This window comes from Vicugna pacos, chromosome 23 (assembly GCF_048564905.1).
Source record: "Vicugna pacos chromosome 23, VicPac4, whole genome shotgun sequence".
In the NCBI taxonomy this organism is placed as follows: Eukaryota; Metazoa; Chordata; class Mammalia; order Artiodactyla; family Camelidae; genus Vicugna; species Vicugna pacos.
Genome location: NC_133009.1, coordinates 35,844,716 through 35,862,167, shown reverse-complemented (window position 1 = coordinate 35,862,167; position 17,452 = coordinate 35,844,716). Strand labels below are relative to the sequence as shown.

Below are 17,452 nucleotides of genomic sequence, written 5' to 3'. Positions count from 1 at the left end.
CCGATGACTCTGCAGTACAGCATTAAATCTGTTTTACAGGTGAGAAAGCTCAGGTTCGGAAACTACCTTGCTCGAGGTTACAAAGCTTCTAACGTTTTACTGTAGTGGTGCCCAGGGTACAGTTCTGATTTCTTTCTGAAACGATCAATGAAGCCTCTCTTCCCTTCAGAAAAGGGATCCAGAAGCAGGTTAGCAATCCCAGCATGGAGCGGTGCTCATAAGCATCTTGGGGCCCTCAGCCCCTCGGCTTTTTCTCACCAAGAAGCCGAGCGGAACCCGGCGCACAGCCCTGCCCACTCCCCCAGCCCCGGGAACAGAGCTCAGTTCTAACCTGCCCTAAATTGATTTTTTAATCCTTTCCCCACAATCACCTGGAAATCAGTCCAAACACCTTCCTTTCCTACTTTTCCTCCCACAGAACACCCTATGGAATGTATCTCAGCAACGGCTCGTTGAAAGCAGGGTGTAGCAGACCGAACGTCTAAAAGCGAATGATTTAAAGGGGAACTATTTATAAAGAGTTCCCAGAAACAGAAGGGGTCGTCTTGCCATTTTTTTTTTTTCTGATGCCAAAATACACTGTCCACTCCCATGTCTGTCCTGGCTAATGAGTCTCTTCAGTGTAACAGTTTTCTCCTCAGACACCTTCCCTGATCCCCCCTGGCGGCTCCTCTGAGCCCCCACCCTGCACAGGTGGGTCTGTTTGTTCGTCTTCTTTACTAACTCTGCTACCACAAGACATGACATGACCACCGGGGTGCGGGCAAGCACCGATTCTCAAGAATTTTAGTAGGAGAGGTTTCCATAAATGTAGTTTTTCGCTGTCACAAAACACACTGAACCAAGACTTACATTCCATTGTCTTCATAGTTGGTTTTGTGCCTTCTTGACAATCTTATGCATTTTCTAATTCTCCTCATGGACGCTGGAGCAGCATGTACGTATTTCCAAAATACACTGCATGCATGTCAGCTAGAAGCAAAAACCGTATCGCACGTTTGGTTCTGGCCCTCTGTGTAATATGCAGCAAGTACTCAATAAATACTGAATGAATAATGGATGGATAAAGGGAAGCCAGCCTTTCCCACACCACTCGGCAGCACCTGCTCGGGAGTATTTTTAATCACGATGAGGGAGCACGGGGTGGGGGGGTGTGGCTCAGTGGTAGAGAGCGCGCTTAGCTTACACGAGGTCCTGCCTTCAGTCCCCAGTACCTCCGCTAAAAAAACAAACAAACAAAAAACCTTCTAAAGTAATAAAATCATGACGCACGAGTTGTCTCATTTTCTAAACCAAAAATCAGGACATTTGGCCTCGTGTGACCTTATAGGAAATTGGGGACCAATATGTGACTGTTCTATTTAAAATCTGGACTGTCCCAAAAGGTCACCCCTGTGTTTGAGAGAGAAAGTATTGAGAAATAGGAACGTGATCTCATTTGGGTTCCCAGCAGCCACGCTTTTAATGCTTAAAGAAGGAAGAGGTGCAACTGTAAAATCTGGAAGGTTCCCATGCAGACGCAGAAGCCAGCAGCGGTCAGGCCATGCGGGCTGGCTGGTGCCCTGCGCCTCCCCACCGCGGGCCGCCCGAGGTCCCCGTGGCTCCCCTGTTTAACTGAATGAGAACCAGCAGGTGACCGGCGCCACACCGGGGAAGCAGGCGCACTCGGAGCTCACGCAGCCTCCGAAGAGGGGCGCCAGCTTCTGCGCAGGGGCCGGGCACGCAGCGCTTTTCCTATTATTAGTTGTTGTTGTTTTTTTTAATGTGCTCGAGTTGCAACTTGGAAACAAGTACTTTTACACAATATGCAATTAAGATGGAAAGTAATGATGTTTTATGGGGTTTTTTGCTCAATCAGATAGTGTCCAACCACTCGTTACATAACCCACAGCACGTTACGACTAAGAAATCTTCTCGCCTCTTACATATATTTTTGTCCTCATGTTAGTGACAAGCAGGGATAAGAAAGTGAGCTGGGGGCTAGGAATGGTTTTCCTTGCCAACATTTCGCCTGTTTGTCCTGTGAACGGCGTGTGTGTGGTTGCCAGGAAGTGGTCAGAGCTCCAGAGAGGAAGAAAAGTGTACATACAAGATGGTAACGAGCATGAATTGAGGAGGAAAAAGGAAAGCGTTACTGGTAACGTTCCATTAAGGCTCAGTCATTGGAAGAACACTCATTTTCACTAGACCTTGGATTCTAAGGACAATTAAGACAGAGCTAAATATGCATTGTGAATGACGTCTGCTCAGTCCCGCTCAAGGGTAAGAGGTACTAAAAGAGACACATTTCAGTGTGTAACACAGTGACTGTCTCTTGTCCACACATATACAGCGACTCGCAAAGCAACTTCTGTGCAGCAGGAAGAGAAATTTAGGACTCATCTCTGCTCAAATGCAACAAAGTTACACAAAAACAAAGCCATGTAAACCTGTGTATCTAGATGCCAGATAAGGTTTATGTTAAGATTTTCTTTCATGCTACTTAATGAAAACACATTTAGTTCCAAGTCTACATAGTGCAACAAACCATTGACAAAAATTATAAACCAAAGCTTAAGAGATCTTACCAGAAGAAAAAAATGATGTTAAACGGGCAAATGAATCAAAGCATTTAACTAAAATAGAAAGACAATAGATTCTGAAGAAAATTAGTTTCAATACAGTTCAGAGATTTTTTAAAGTTTTAATGATCACAGAGCGTTAGTACCTAGCTTCCCCGAAGGTGGTGGGTGGTAAGGGCTGAGCAGTGATTAACATGACTCTGTCACTCCCCCCCAATACTTCCTCTGGTTGTCAAAAAAGTCATGTGCTTACCTAATGATCTCCACAGTTTTTCACATTTTTCTGAAACTTTCATCTACCGTGCTATCTGCTGGCTTAAGGCTTACACCTTTGCTCTTAATAAAAGAAAAGAGAGCTACTTAACTAAATCTCCTAACCATTAAAACCGTTGGTTTTACAACCACTTTCAAGTCCCCCTCAGAGAAAGCGACTACAAAAAATGTCTACTTTGATGTGCTTTGGGGCTTAATCAGACATTCTAGAGTCAACACACGGTAAGGAAAACACCCCAATAAAATGCTTTAAAAAACTGTAAGTTGGTTTGAGAGAGTCTGAGCCACATGTTTGTAGTGCCGGTTGGAGGTCTGCCAGCGTTAAACAGATTCATTTGGTGTGGACTGAAGGATTCCTGGCAGCAAATCAGGACAGCAGATCTGACCAAATAATGTCTTTCTGAGTAAGTGACAGCTCAGATCTGCTCTCTGGCTGTTACTCCTGTGATAGTAAACGGGAAGATATTTCATTTAAACATGTGAGTGTAAAAGAAAGTTGTCATTTCCGTGTTCGAAAGAATCCAGTTGAAAAAACAAGGAATTTTTCAGTATTGCTTGTTTCTAAACAAAGGGCATCATTTGAGGCGGGGGGGGGGGTGGAGCATCTGAAAATCATGTAGACCTCACCTGTATTTCTAAAAAGCAAGTTTGAAATTCTGTATGCTGAAGAGAAATCTGTCCTTTCTGTGCCACTGTTAATTTTCAGGAAAAGCCAAGCCAAAATGATCAAAGTCGGTATTGTTGCAAATTGCTGCAAAGGCTTCTGGTATTCCGTTACGATTTCCTTTTCAACTGGATGGCTCCCTTCAACCAGTCTTTAATGAAAATGTAAAGAAATGCTTTCTCATACAGGCCAAGGAGGAAGCGATGGCAGAGACTGACCAGTACAGGATGCAGAGAGATCAGGCATTCCGGCTGAAACACGCTAAGGTGAGCGAGACGGCTGGCACCGATTTCCAAGCAGCTTAGATGGTAAGACACTAACATCCATGAACAGTGATGAGATCTTCATCTTCATAAGGTCCGACGCAGGATATCAGGGGAGAACAGATCGGATGGAGCAAATAGACTTCACCATGGCTGAACCGCAAATCAAATCAGAAACATCCCAGAATCACCGATTTGACGTTTTCACATTCGTCATAGAGACTGTCAATCCATAGTTCTTATCTAATACATCGTATGTGTTAAAAATCATATTCTCAGATATACAAGTTGATGGAATTGGTTAGTTTTATTCCTACTACAGATGATTGACTAACACATTTTAGTAAGAAAAAAATACAGAGAACTTTTTTTTTGTCTATTAATGTTTACTAGTAGAATCAATAAAAAGTGTTGAACAATGTTCTACAGTGAGCTTGTTAGGCCAAATTTCCTTTGGTTAATTCAAGATTTATAAATGATCAAAGTCGATATTGTTGCAAATTGCTGCAAAGGCTTCTGGTATTCCGTTACGATTTCCTTTTCAACTGGCTGGCTCCCTTCAACCAATCTTTAATGAAAATGTAAAGAAATGCTTTTTCATACATTAGCGTTTAAAAAATATCTGCAGTTTACAGTAAAATACATAAGTGCAGGAATTTTTCAGAGCTGATTTGCAACATGAACTAAAAGGAATTATTAAATTCCATGTGCCATAACTAAAGTTGATGTATTTTCTCTTTGGCAAAAACACAAATAAAGGTCTGTGCAGAAGCCTGACACGGCAAGATGAACTGCAAGCAGTTTGTAAATCTCTCCGTTTACAGCTTTGATTTTAGTGGGAGTCAATGCAGAGCTTGCGTTAGATCAGGTGAATGAGATCCCACGATAGGAAAAACTTTTCCAACGGGCTGTTTCTTGAAACAAAAGGGCCTTAGAATAAAGTGGACCACTCAGCAAAAATAAATTCTTCTTATCGATATTTGGAAAAAGGAATCATAGACTCCCCAGTCCACACAAACACATACGCCCCTCACAACTGCCCTTCGGCTCTCTCTCTGACCTGTGGGCTCTGAGTGTCATGCACTTGCCTTTGAAAGTGCAGATATTTTTTAAATGCTAGTGTAGGGAACAGCATGTCTTTATATTTTGTATGAAAGGTTTATTGAGTGGAGCCAGCTAGTTGAAAAGAAAATCATAAGGAAATACCAGAAGACTTGTCAGCAATTGGCAACAATGTCTACTTTGGTCATTTGTAACATATTCTACTCCCTTTGTCTCTACTTGTTCTATTCTAGCCACATGTGTCTCCCTGCTCTTCCCCAGGTGAACTGAAGAGGCCACTGCCACAGGGCCTTTGCATATGCTGTAGCCACTCCCAGGAATCCTCTTCTTTCACAGACATTCATTGCTCTTTGATCTCTGTTCAGTTAGTTGTTGGCTCTTGTTCTCGATCACCTTATCTAAGATTGTGTCTCTCATAAAAAAAGAAAGTACTAATTATAGTCATAGCATTTATCACTACAGGATATACTATACATTCACATTTTTTGCTTATTGATTATCTTTCCTTCTGGACTGTAAGCACCAAAATGGCAGGTTCTTTATTTTGTTCCCTGTTGCTTTCCTAGACGTTACTGCCCCATTGTAAATACACAGTAAGTATTCATTGAAAGAATGAGTAACTCAACATTTCTTCTATGCTTTTATCTTTCCTATTGAGTCCTGTCATAACCATGACTTATTAGGATCCAAAAAATAATCACCCTTAACGCCAATCAGCTTTTCTGATCCTGCAGAAGATATTTCTAACATATGAATTATTCTTCTTCTTTAATTAATATACTTTTTAATATTTTATTTTATTTATTTTTTGTTTTTGTTTTGGGGAGAAGTAATTAGGTTTATTTATTTACTTACTTATTTTAATGGAAATACTGGGGGTTGAACCCAGGACCTTGTGCACGCTAAGCATGTGTTCTACCACTGAGCTACACTTTCTCCCCATATTATTATTTTTTTTAAATAATTACAAAACTGACCACAATTTTAGAAAGTGGTTGGGTTTAATCTCTTGAAATATTACGTCTCATGAAGAATCTCATAAGATGTAAGTCTGGCTCATGGTATTTATTCTCTGAGCTGGAGAATAATTAAAACTCCTCACCGCTCTCAGAATGAGAGCTCTAAGCCAATTTAACAGCTAGTTGATCAAAATCTCACATAGGAAGGTCAACGCATTCGGGCCTCTGCGGCTTCAAGCATATTGTGAAGCGTGAGCCCAGCGCCTTCCCGCCACGGCCCGCGGGGGCCACACGCCGCTGTCCCGCGCGGAGCTCGTGGGCGCTCACCCGGGGCTCGGAGGAGCTCCCGGAGGAGCCCCGGGAAACCAGTTTCCCACCTGCTGTGGCTGCTGCCCCGCAATGCTACTCTTTTGGGTGCTTCTTAGCTCTTGCTAATGTATGTTTTTTCCACACCCCCTGACTCATTTTCCACCCCCCTCCTTTATCAGTAGAAGTGAGTATCCCAAGGTGGGCTGTATATCAAGGAATATTTTTATAACAAAGATTTACTTTGCTATCTCCTGCTGTACACTTATCCCTTATTTCACTTTGTCTCTTGCTAAACTGCAGCACCACTCAGCAATAAGAAGGATCAAACGAATGATACACGTGACAGCTGGGGTGATTCTAAGAAGAAGCTCTGCTGAGGGAAGAAGGCGGCCGTTCACACTGCAGGGCTCCGTTTCTGTGATTCTCTCAGAAAGACAAAACCGCGGTGATGGAGCTCCTGCGGCCATCCTGCAGGACCTCGGAAAGTCCTGCAAAATAACATCCTCTACTGGAGAAAACAGTACTTGGCCGAAAAGAGATCTGGACTGCAGTGGGAAGTTGTATCTACTGTTAATGCAAGTAAAAGTTAGACGGACCACGAATCTGAACAAAAGATCTAAAAAATGTCTTTTTTCTTTCTTTCTAAATTCCTATCATGAAAGCATTTTTGTTTCCTTGAAGCAACCACAAGTTGAGAATGCAAGACTGTGTGAGACCTGACCCTCTGGTTTCCCTTAAATTGGAACATTTGAACAACTTACAAGGAAACTTATTGAACGCTGAAAGATTTCGCCAACACCATCAGTCATTACTCTGCAAAGCTGCACACAGCGGCCGCAGCACTGAAGGGTGGGAAATTTGCCTGGAGAAGTCCTCAAACGGCACCCTTCGGCCAAACATACCAAGTTCCATGTCACATAATTATCGACTTCTAATTTATATAGTGTCCCAAATACTCAGGCAGCAGGCTTCGGCCGACGAGAGCAGTAGAACACAGGTAATCAGTTCTCCCTGATGCCTGGTGAGCAGCTCATTCTATTCTGTTCAACAGGGATGCACTGAGCACCTACTATGTGCCAAGCAGTGTTCGAGGCACTTATCTTTTTTTTTTAATTATTTAGTTAGTTAGTTAGGGTTTTTTGTGGAGGGGATAATTAGGTTATTTACTTAGTTTTTTTTTTTTAACAGAGGTACTGGGGTTGGAACCCAGGACCTTGTGCATGCTAAGAACATGCTCTACCATTAAGCTATATCCTCCATCTTTTTCTTTTCTTTTTTAATACTATAGAAAAATTTACGTCACTTATATGGGTCATTGGTGGCTCATATTACAATTCTATTGGGCAGCACCACTCTGCATACTTTGCACACATGACTCTGGTTGACTTTTTACAGCAGTCCCATCAAATGGGTGATGTTCTGATGTTATCCGTATTTAAAAAATAAAGAACATAAGGTTGAGATGAACTTTTCCAAAGTCCTTCAGGATAGCTGCAGTAATCTAGCCTAAAAATAACCATTTTTAACACTGCTCCTAAGAAAAATAGATAATCGTTTCGTAACAGTTTGTCTTTTAAATTTTTCACCACTTAAGACATTGTATTTAGGAAAAGTAATTTTATTTTTGAGTTTGGTAGAATCTCACTTAAGATATTGGATTTAGAGGAAAAATCTGATTTTGGTAGAACTATTTTGGTAAGTAGTTCTCTATTTTCAAACTTCCTTGTAGCAAGGGAAATTTTATCCAAATGTCTGTTGTTCCTGCATGCATACTTACCAAAATGTAATTTTATGAAAGCTATTTGATGTCTTAGAAGCTGTATCTCCTCAAAATGATTTTCTTTGAACTAGGAAGCCCCTCTTGCCCAGACTGTAAACAGGAAAGAACCGGAACCGGACAGCCTCAACTGCTTTCTATTTCAAATTCAGGGCCCAGAAAGATCCTGTGGATTCTAGGATTTAGAACAGTCTAACAACCTGGCAGTAAAAATCAGTCATTAGTGGAGTCCTCTTGGATTAAATTAAATGCATACCTTCCCTAAACACTCACAGGAGAGAAAAACAAACAAACAAAAACCAGCTGTGTCACCTAATGATGCCCTGTTCAAGAAAGGCTGAGTTTACGAAGGAGATAAATTAGGAGCTGGCTGTTGGCTTCAGCAGTGGATAATTTCACAGAGGGTTTCACTGAAGAATCCTTTTAAATTGGTAACTCTCCTGGTAAAATTGCATTTCAATCTTGTCATTCCTTGACAGGGAGGCTAAGAGACAGAGGATGAAGTAGGAAAGACCAGAATCACTGCCAATGACAGAACAACCAGAAAGATGAGTTACGCTGAGTCTAGAATCATCATGGAACCAAGTGGACAAGTACAGCTCTTCCTTGACCACGATGGGGTTACGTCCTGACAAACCCACTGTAAACTAAAAATAGCAAAGTCGAAAATGCATTGATGACATCTAATCCATCGATAACACAGCCCAGCCCAGCCTACCCTAAACGTGATCAGAATACTGTCATCAGCCTGCAATTAGGCAAACTCATCCCACACGGCGTATCTTATAATGAAGTCTTGAATAACTCATGGAATTGATTGAATGCAGTACAGAAAGTGAAACAGAGAATGGTTGTCTGGTGCAGAATGGTTGTGTGAGTGAGTTGTTGACGTTCGTGGCTCCTGGGCTGGCTGGGAGCTGGGGCTCACCACTGTCGAGCATCGCCGGAGAGCGTCCCACTGGACATCACTGGCCTGGGGAGAAGCTCCAGAGGCAAGTTACGGTCCCTGCAGAATACACTATCACTTTCTCACCATCAAAAAATTCTGAGTCACAGCATCAAAATTGGGGACCAAATGTCTGTATATCTCAGTTTGAAAGAAATCCAGTTTATACCAAAATTTTCAAGATTATATCCATTGCCTAAAAAGATATTTATCTGTGCATGTAGAAGCATCTCACTGGGCATACTGCGGCTGTATCTTTCTGAGAAACAAGATTTAATCAGTTCAGATAAAGTATTTTAAAAATTGACAAGCCAGTTATTTGCTCTTTAAAAACCAGCAAAAATGGATTGAAGTCTTTCAACTTTATTGTCCAGACTTTTAATTCAGAAAGCAGTAGGGCAGATACGGGGACTCAATTACAAAACCATGAAGAAACTTCTGCGTGTGGTGTAATGGCTGTGAACTTTTTATTTGATTTCTACTGTGCAAAGGTCACCTTGAAGCAGAGCTCACATGCCGTGGCCAGCTTCCATTTGCTTTTTTTAATTGAAGTACAGTTGATTAATAATATTTCATTAGTTTCAGGTGTATAGTATAGTGGTTTATTTTTGTTTGTTTTGTCTTGTTTTTTTTTTCCAATTATATTTTTTAGAAAAGTTTATCCATCCTCCTCATAGCATTGCTGATCTTGTCCGTTCTCTGAGAGAATTCTGGAAAAATAACACATACACCAGAGAACAATCACCCATAAACAGGTGAAGACAAGTTTAACTTGCAAAACAATGAGACTCTAATCCGAAGCGTCATGTGGTGAACTCCGTCTGTTCTGTTCTGGTAGACGATGGGCTCCCAGAGCAATCTCTCCAGAGAGATAGAAGCACAGACACTGAGGAAGATAAAAGAGCTGGATGGGAGCCACAGCACGTCCATGGAAAGTGTCATCAACCAGCTTTTGAGCATCGTCTGTGATGTGAAACCGGAAATCCACTCGAACTACAGAGTCACCAACTACACAAGCACTCCGTTGTTCAATAAACAGTGTCTACATGCCACCTCATTGCTATGGCTCCTGTTTATAGTAAGAGATGTGACATAGATGTCTTAAATTTGCTAGGCACCTATGGGTTTTAATGTGATGTGGTCCATACATGAGGACTGTATTTAAAAGCCAACCAACAAAAAGTTGTTAAAGCTTTCCTGGTCACAGGTACGACCTTGTCGCTTAACTTGGAGCAAGTCAAGAAGGCAGGGTAACATATTTTGGGACACCTGAATGAAAAAACATGGACCCAACCATTTTCTAGTGAGTGGGTGTTGCTTTTTTAAATTTCTTCTCCTTTCTATCAATTTAGAAAATATATTCTTCATTTCAGTTGCTAAAAGATTATCTTTAAGTGTGATATCATCATTTCTCCAATAGATACACAATAAACATGTGCTCAGGGTTTTATTTAACTCATTAATCAGTGAGGAAACCAGTAAGATGTTACCACTAGTTCAAAGAAAACACTAAGAACTTCATAGAGAAATGATAGGATGGATAGACAGACAGACAGATGAGATATATAGACAGACAGATGATAGACTGATAGATAGATAGATAGATAGACAGACAGACAGATAGATAGAAAGAAATGGGTTACATAAGCATTCTCTCTGCCTAACATCAACTAACCAAATACTCTTCTTTTTCGAGTATAAATTTTTTAAAAAATTAAATGACAATTAAATGAGTTGCTAAGATATACGTTTAGGCTAAAAAAGACAAAAGTAAAAACAAAACAAAAACAACAACAAAAATCTTCCCGGGAGATATAGTAGCTTAGGTATGTGTTATGAACAGAATATGTGCGCCATCCCACCCCCAAAAAAAGCTAATGAAAGCTAATCCCCAACATCGTAGTATTTGGAGGCAGGGCCTTCAGGAGGTGATGACGCCATGAGGGTGGTGCCCTTGTGAATGGGATTAGTGCCCTAATTAAGAGGCCGGGGAGCTCTCTCACCCTCTTTGCGCCGTGAGAGGATACAAGGTGTCCTCTGTCTGTAGACTGGAAGGGGGTCCTCACCAGAGCCTGACCACCCTGGCACCCCTCATCTCAGACTTCCAGCCCCCAGACTGTGAAACATAAATTTCTGATGTTTATAAGCCTCCAGTCTGTGGTTCCTTGTTATCGGAGCCCCCCCCCACCCCCGCCTGACTAACACAGCGTGCCATTAGCTCAGTTGCCCACACGGTAAGAGCTAATTTCTTGTGGAGAACCAGGTCGTTTAAATGCAATGTATAAACTACCCTGATCCTATTGTGGGGTTAGTATTGGCAGCCCCATCTTACAAAATGGAAAACAGAGATTAAGGAACTTGCCTGGAATTGCCTGAGAGTGGCAGTACTGGGCTTCGACCTGGCACTATGACTCCAGCGTCCCCACTCTTCATTCATGACCATGCTGCCTCCCTGAAAAGTTTCTATACCTTTATCATTAAGAATCCAAGGTGCTCTGATTTTCCAATAATGTATGCAGACAAATTTTTATTCCAGTCCAAACAAAATTTAGTTAGTAAATTCTAATTGTTACTCAACTATTCACACACTCAATTCCAAATATAAACTGAAATAACTCCAACTGCTCACCAGTTCAGGCTACTAGCATCCTTGTTCCCTTAGCAGACAAAGGTAAAACTTCAGCACAGCTTTAGATCTCAGAGAGATTCAGTTTCACATTCATATTTGGTAAATGGAAGAGAAATTGAACTTCATTTTTTTTCTCTATTTTCCCAACTTTGGGAGCAAGGAAAACTAGTTTATTGGTTTTAGGTGGTAGATGTCTCCATTTGCCAGGAAGACAACTGATTTCCCAATTAATGACCAGAAAGGTATCAGCCTTGCCTGGGACACTGTTCTTCATCTTTCAGGGGGCAGCGGGGACAGGGAGACATCAGTAGAGCTGCCTCCCTAAGACGAGGGTGGCTGTCGAGGATTTCCACCTGGACACAGATGTCAGGCTCCCGTTACTCCCCTACAGAATGAGGTGTGTAAAGCCACACGTCTGAGAAGTTGCCACGTGAAAAGATACATTTGAAAAACGCAGCCTTGTGATTGCCTTTTATCTCCTGAATAGTATCTTAAATAGTGTGTCTCATGAAAACCATCAAGATGTCCATTTTATGAATAGAAAAAGGCTCAGACAGTGTCCAGAAAACCCAAGTCAGTAAACCCTTGAGCCTGCACAGGAGATGGGTGCACTTTCCAGGTGTCGAGCACTAGACAAACACACTAAAATCAGCACAGGCTTCTTCTCAGGAGACTCGGAGGGAGCTTGGGTGTGTCTGGTCCTGGCTCTGCCCCCAGAGTCTCGCTGTCCTGTTGGCAACTCAGTCTCTCTCGGCCTCGGACCCTTTTTCTTTTCTTTTTTTAATTAAAGTATAGTCAGTTTACAACATTGTGTCCATTTCTGGTGTCCAGGATCATGTTTCGGTCATACACACACATACATATATTCCTTTTCATATTCTTTTTCATTATCGGTGACTACAAGATATTGAATATAGCTCCCTGTGCTCTACAGTAGAAACTTGTTGTTCATCTATTTTCAGTGGCTTAACAGACAAAATGGCATTGAACTAAATGACCCCTACAGGCCTTGGACAGTTAATTCCAGCAACTAAATCAAAGCAATTTCAAAGAGCAGTGCTCACTACTGAAGAGCCTTCCCGTCCACGTCCACGGTGTCTGCTCGTTTTTCCATGACCCCACCTCTATTCCAAACACTGCACTGGGAAGTGTCTGTGCTAATCCTTGCATCCTAGGTTCTCTGGAACTCATGTATTTTTTACATTCAAATCTGGTTTCACGTCTTTGCTGAACTGAATGAGTCATTTTCCAGGAACTCTCAGCCTCACACAGATGGCAGAGCCGCTACGGTTCACTTTATTTACATATTTAAAAAAAAAAAGAGGTTTTCCGTATTTCAGAGATAACTCATTTATCTATGATAGCTTTCTTAGCCACAAAAAAACTTGACTTTTTGTACATGTACTTATCCTAAAATGCTTTTTCTGCTCACACAGGTCTTCACACAGAAATGGAGTACCCTAAGGATGTTCTGAACCCTGCTCATTTTTTGTTTTGATCCTTTGTAAGATGAGAAATGACTCCACCATGGTTTCACTCATCTCCCTGGCACCTTAAAATGAAGCCATGCAGCTTACAGAAATGCGGAGGAGTAAAAAGGTTTCAGATTATGCTTTCCCTAGATTAGCACACAAGCACACACAAAGTCAGGAATTGCCACCAATAAATGAAACCTATTACCTTCTGGAGGGACTGAGCTAGAATAGAGTTGGCCACATTCTGCAAAGCTGCCAGTTTTGAAATACTGCAGCCGAGGCCATCCCAGAACCAGCCAGCCCACAGCCTGGAAGAATCCAGCCTAGATCTGCAGAGCTGCGCCACCCGCACTTGACCGCCACACTTGAGTGAGGCAAAAGGAGACCGCATAAACCACCCAGGAGACCCACAGACTCAGGAGAAGCAGTAACTTGACATTTCCAGCCGCTGAGTTTGAGTGTGATGTGTTCGGAAGCAATCGCTAACTGGTACACCTACTAGGTGTCCTTCAAAAAGGAGAGCAGGGTGGTCTGTCTGGAACGCTGCTGGGAGTTCCAGTGAAAGAAGTCAGAGATGGTGACACTAGATCCAGGCAGGGGGAGGAGGAGTTCACGGAGCGAATGAGTGTGATGAGAAAGGGAGAGACACCAGCTCCCGAGAACCCTAAGCTGTAAACATCATCAGAGACACGGAGCTGCAGCTTGAGACAGACATGTACTGAACGTGTATCTTTTGTTTGGGACAGGACATGTTAGAGCATATTCATACGTCGACTGAAATTCCACTAAAGAGGAAAATATTTCCATGCAGCAGAGAAGAAAACGATTGCAGAAGCAACGTCCCTGGGGGGTCAGGAAGCACTGGCTTCTGATCACACGCAGGAGAGTTGGTCTTGGATAGAACCAGGGACTCTTGTCTGAAACGAGAAGACGGCGGTGGCACTGACTTACACGTGCGCTGGCAGACTCAGCGGTAGGAAGACGAGAAAGCTCCTGTGTGATTCACTGCCACGGTTTTAGAAGAACAGGAGGGAAATGACTGGCTGATTGAGAAATTCTGGGAGACGAATCAAGACAAGGGGTAAAACGGTCATTTTGGGAAGCGAGGAGATGGCTATGCTAGGGAAGGTGACAGGGCGGCCAGGCAGTGTTGGGGGTCCACACGAGACACATCGTCCCACTGTCAGGATGTGCTGGAGGCCACTGTGGGCCTCTCTCAGCGCTGGCGGGTTGCAGCAGCAGGCCCAGGTGGGCAGATAATCTGGTTCCCCCTCCGGACTCAGCAGCCAAGACCTGAGAGCAGAGCTCCTGCCCTGCTTCCTTCAGCTCAACACTTGCACCGGGATAATTCTCCTCCAGGTGGCTACGGTAGCCCTCGACATAGAGAAAACAAGATTCTTGGGAGAAAAGCATTAAAATTAAAGATGGGAATCTAAGCACAAAGGTCACTGAAGATGTTATGATTCTGTTTCACCAGCGGGAGGGAACGGAGCTGCTGCGGTCTCTGCCTGGTGGTCCCATTTCCCATTCTCCTCTGTCCACTCTCTCAGGGCTGGTGGACACTGACATCGTGGGGACTTAGATGCAGCGAGTTCCTTCACTCACCTCAAAGAGTGGCCTGAAGGAGCTACTTACCAATGACATGACTGGGACATCTTACACCCCGTGTGACAGTAATCAACTCATTCATTTATTCAACCAAGACTCCTGAACTCTATTAAGTCACACACTGGAGATCTGAAATACAGCAGCCACGGTTATTCTGCAGTCGACAAGTTCCGGGTCCTCACTCCCACCTCCAGTGACCAAGTTCTCACTTCCAGTCCAACACGCACTACACCTTGAGTGTGTGGGGTTCCCTGTGTCCTCAAATCAGTGACACCCCTGCTATGTGAACAGCACGCACATGAACCAGGACCATTCTTAAACACAGAGTATCGCACAGTATAAAAGATCACCATCCCTGCAAATAAATCATCTGGATTCATACCCCAAAACCATCAGTGACTAACTCGGTGACTTTGAGCGTGTTACTAACCTCTCTGTGTTTTAGCTTCCTCATCCGTAAAACAGAATAGCAACGGTGTTATCACAGAGAGTTATTGTAAGTTTTAAATAACTAGAAACCCAGAAAATACTCAGAATGTTACCCATATCACACATAATGGTTATATGTAAGAGTTTATAATAATAATGGCAATTATTACGAGTACAGTTGAAAGAGAACTGAGTCAAATAATCTGATTAAAAGATAGAATGAGAGGGGAGGGGGTGGTGAGGTAGGAATGGCAGAAAAATTACTGTAATTTACTTCTGCAGAGTTTAAATAGACCCTTATGAAATGATCTTATTTTTAAAGTAAACTATTTCTCTTCGGTTAAGTAGACTCCAACAGTGCCGAAGTTTGACGGAAACTGTTGTAGCATGCTAGCTCTCCCCTTGCAAAAGCACCCGCGAGTGTTAATTTGTCACCATTTTTATTAATGTGTAATCAATTAATAAGAACATATGTGTTCCACAGACCAACCCCAAAGATATTTAAACAGAGCTTACAGTGAACATGAGAACCTTGCCAATATTCTAAAGACCCGTTTCCTAGTGAACTCACAGTTTGTAGTCACAGTTCGGAAAGATGCTTTCCTAAGCAAAAATGTAAATATGCCCAAACATCTCAAATAAAACCACCAGCACCGAATGTTCTGTACAAAGCAGTCTACACAAGAAGCAAGAAGTTTCCCACGGTGACTGCATCGGAGTCAGCAAAGTTTGAAAGAGCCGTGATTTTGCTGATTGAAACTCGGATGGCCCACCATTCATGAACGCCCGTCCAAAACCATCCACCACCACGCAGAAGAGGTATCAGTGCTTGGCACACTGGGTTGGTTAAGGGCTAATGACCAAATTTAATGTTCACAGGAAACAACAGTTATCATCGTAACACGAGAAGAGCTTCTCATGAGCACGGCAACAGGAATTTCACAGAATTAGAACTTAAAACACTACTTAGCACGGGAACGATAGTCAATATCTTGTGACAACCACAATGGGAAAAAAGTCTGAAAAAGAATATGTCTATATGCGGGTGACTGAATCACAGTATACCTGAAACTAACAGCATGGTAAATCAACTACACTTCAATTTTTAAAAATTAAATTAAATTACATTTTTAAAGACATTACTTAGAATCTCTTACCGGCCTGCCAGAAGGACAGAGAAACCCCAAACGTGGCGCTGATTACGAGGCAGCCTGACGAACATGGGAGGGCGGGGGGTGCTACACCCGGAGAGGGGCGCGTGCACGAAGCGCGGAGATGGAGACAGCGGAAGGGCTGCACTTGGGGAGAAGAAGGCTCGCCTTGCTGTCGGCGAGGCTGGCAGGGCCGCGTGCGAAGGCCCTTTGAGGCCGTACTAAGAAGTCTGTTCTTTACCTGCAAGGGAGCAGGAGCCACCGAGCAGCTGTGAGCAAGAGTCACAACGAGAGCTGCGCACGCGCAGCTCAGGGCGCGCCAAGGGCGTTAGGCAAGGGGCCAGCCCGGAGACCGGGCACCTGGGGAGCAGCCGGCAGAAGAGTCGAGGCCCCGCGAGCAGGGGGAGGTTAGCGGAAGCAGCGCCCCGGAAGGGGCCGGGTCACGCAGGGCCCCGTCCCTGGCGGGAAATCTGGCTGTTCCCAATGACGCGGTGACCTTGGCGGGATCTGAGTAGGGGTGACGTCATCTAACGTCAGCGTTCAACGGGTCACGAGGGCGGCTGCGTTTGCCACATGTGACCCTAACCTTGCCCTTGTCTTCGTCCTTCCTTCCCTCCCTCCCTCCGTGCCTCCCTCTCCGCCCGGGCCTGGGTCGCGTCCGCAGATCCGTTACCCCGTTCGCTTCGCTTTCTCCGCTCAGTCCCACGCCCGCTGCGCGGCCTCCTCTGCGCGTGCGCGCTGGATCCCAGCCAGAGCGCGCTGCCCTGAAGGCCGCTGCGCCCGCCTCCACGAGCCGCCTTCCCCCGATGCCGCTCCCGGGGAACCGCCTATTTACCCTCCGCTGTTGTGTCTGTGTCTCTCTGCTCCCCCGCCACAAGCGGAATGCATGCTCTTTGCTTTCCTCCTCCCCGCGCGCTGTCTGCACCACCGCCCGGGAGCTCCGGCGTGCGGGTGGGTGGACGGGGCTCGCTCCAGCGTTTGCGCTCGGACCCTTTCATCCCGGAGCCCGAAGAGGGCACGGCTGCTTCCGAGTCCGCTTCAGCACAGTGAGCTCTGGGGAAGCGCGTACTTCTGCGCCGTGAAGGTTACACACCGTGTCACTTTGACAAGGGACTTGTGACGCCCGGCTCTCTACACCCAAACCACTCTTGATAGCACAGCAACACGGTGACAGTGACCTCGCTCTCTCACCCTGTCCAAGGCAGAGCCCTTCCTTTCTTACCTGCAGAGTTACTTGCAATTAATTAGCCGCTCGGTGTCTGCACCGATCCCACCCCTGGGCTGTTGCCGCCCGCGCCGCTTTCTCAAGACCCCCCCTTTCCTCCTGAAGACACCCTCCCAGGTCC

At 44.2% G+C, this 17,452-nt stretch overlaps 1 protein-coding gene and 1 long non-coding RNA gene across 2 annotated transcripts in view; one reads left to right on the top strand and one right to left on the bottom strand.

The window, feature by feature from the left end:
• Nucleotides 1-14,500, top strand: part of ATP6V1G3 (ATPase H+ transporting V1 subunit G3) — a 29,913-nt gene extending 15,413 nt beyond the window's left edge. The window contains exons 5-7 of the mRNA XM_031675878.2: nt 3,669-3,764; nt 9,653-9,830; nt 14,469-14,500. Of these exons, the coding sequence (XP_031531738.2) occupies nt 3,669-3,764; nt 9,653-9,830; nt 14,469-14,500 (306 nt within the window). The remainder of the gene's footprint in view (nt 1-3,668; nt 3,765-9,652; nt 9,831-14,468) is intronic.
• LOC140688644 (uncharacterized) overlaps nt 1-16,709 on the bottom strand; it is a 56,920-nt gene extending 40,211 nt beyond the window's left edge. Inside the window, exon 1 of the long non-coding RNA XR_012063359.1 lies at nt 16,113-16,709. This is a non-coding gene — a long non-coding RNA (uncharacterized lncRNA). The remainder of the gene's footprint in view (nt 1-16,112) is intronic.
• Nucleotides 16,710-17,452: the final 743 nt, after the last annotated feature.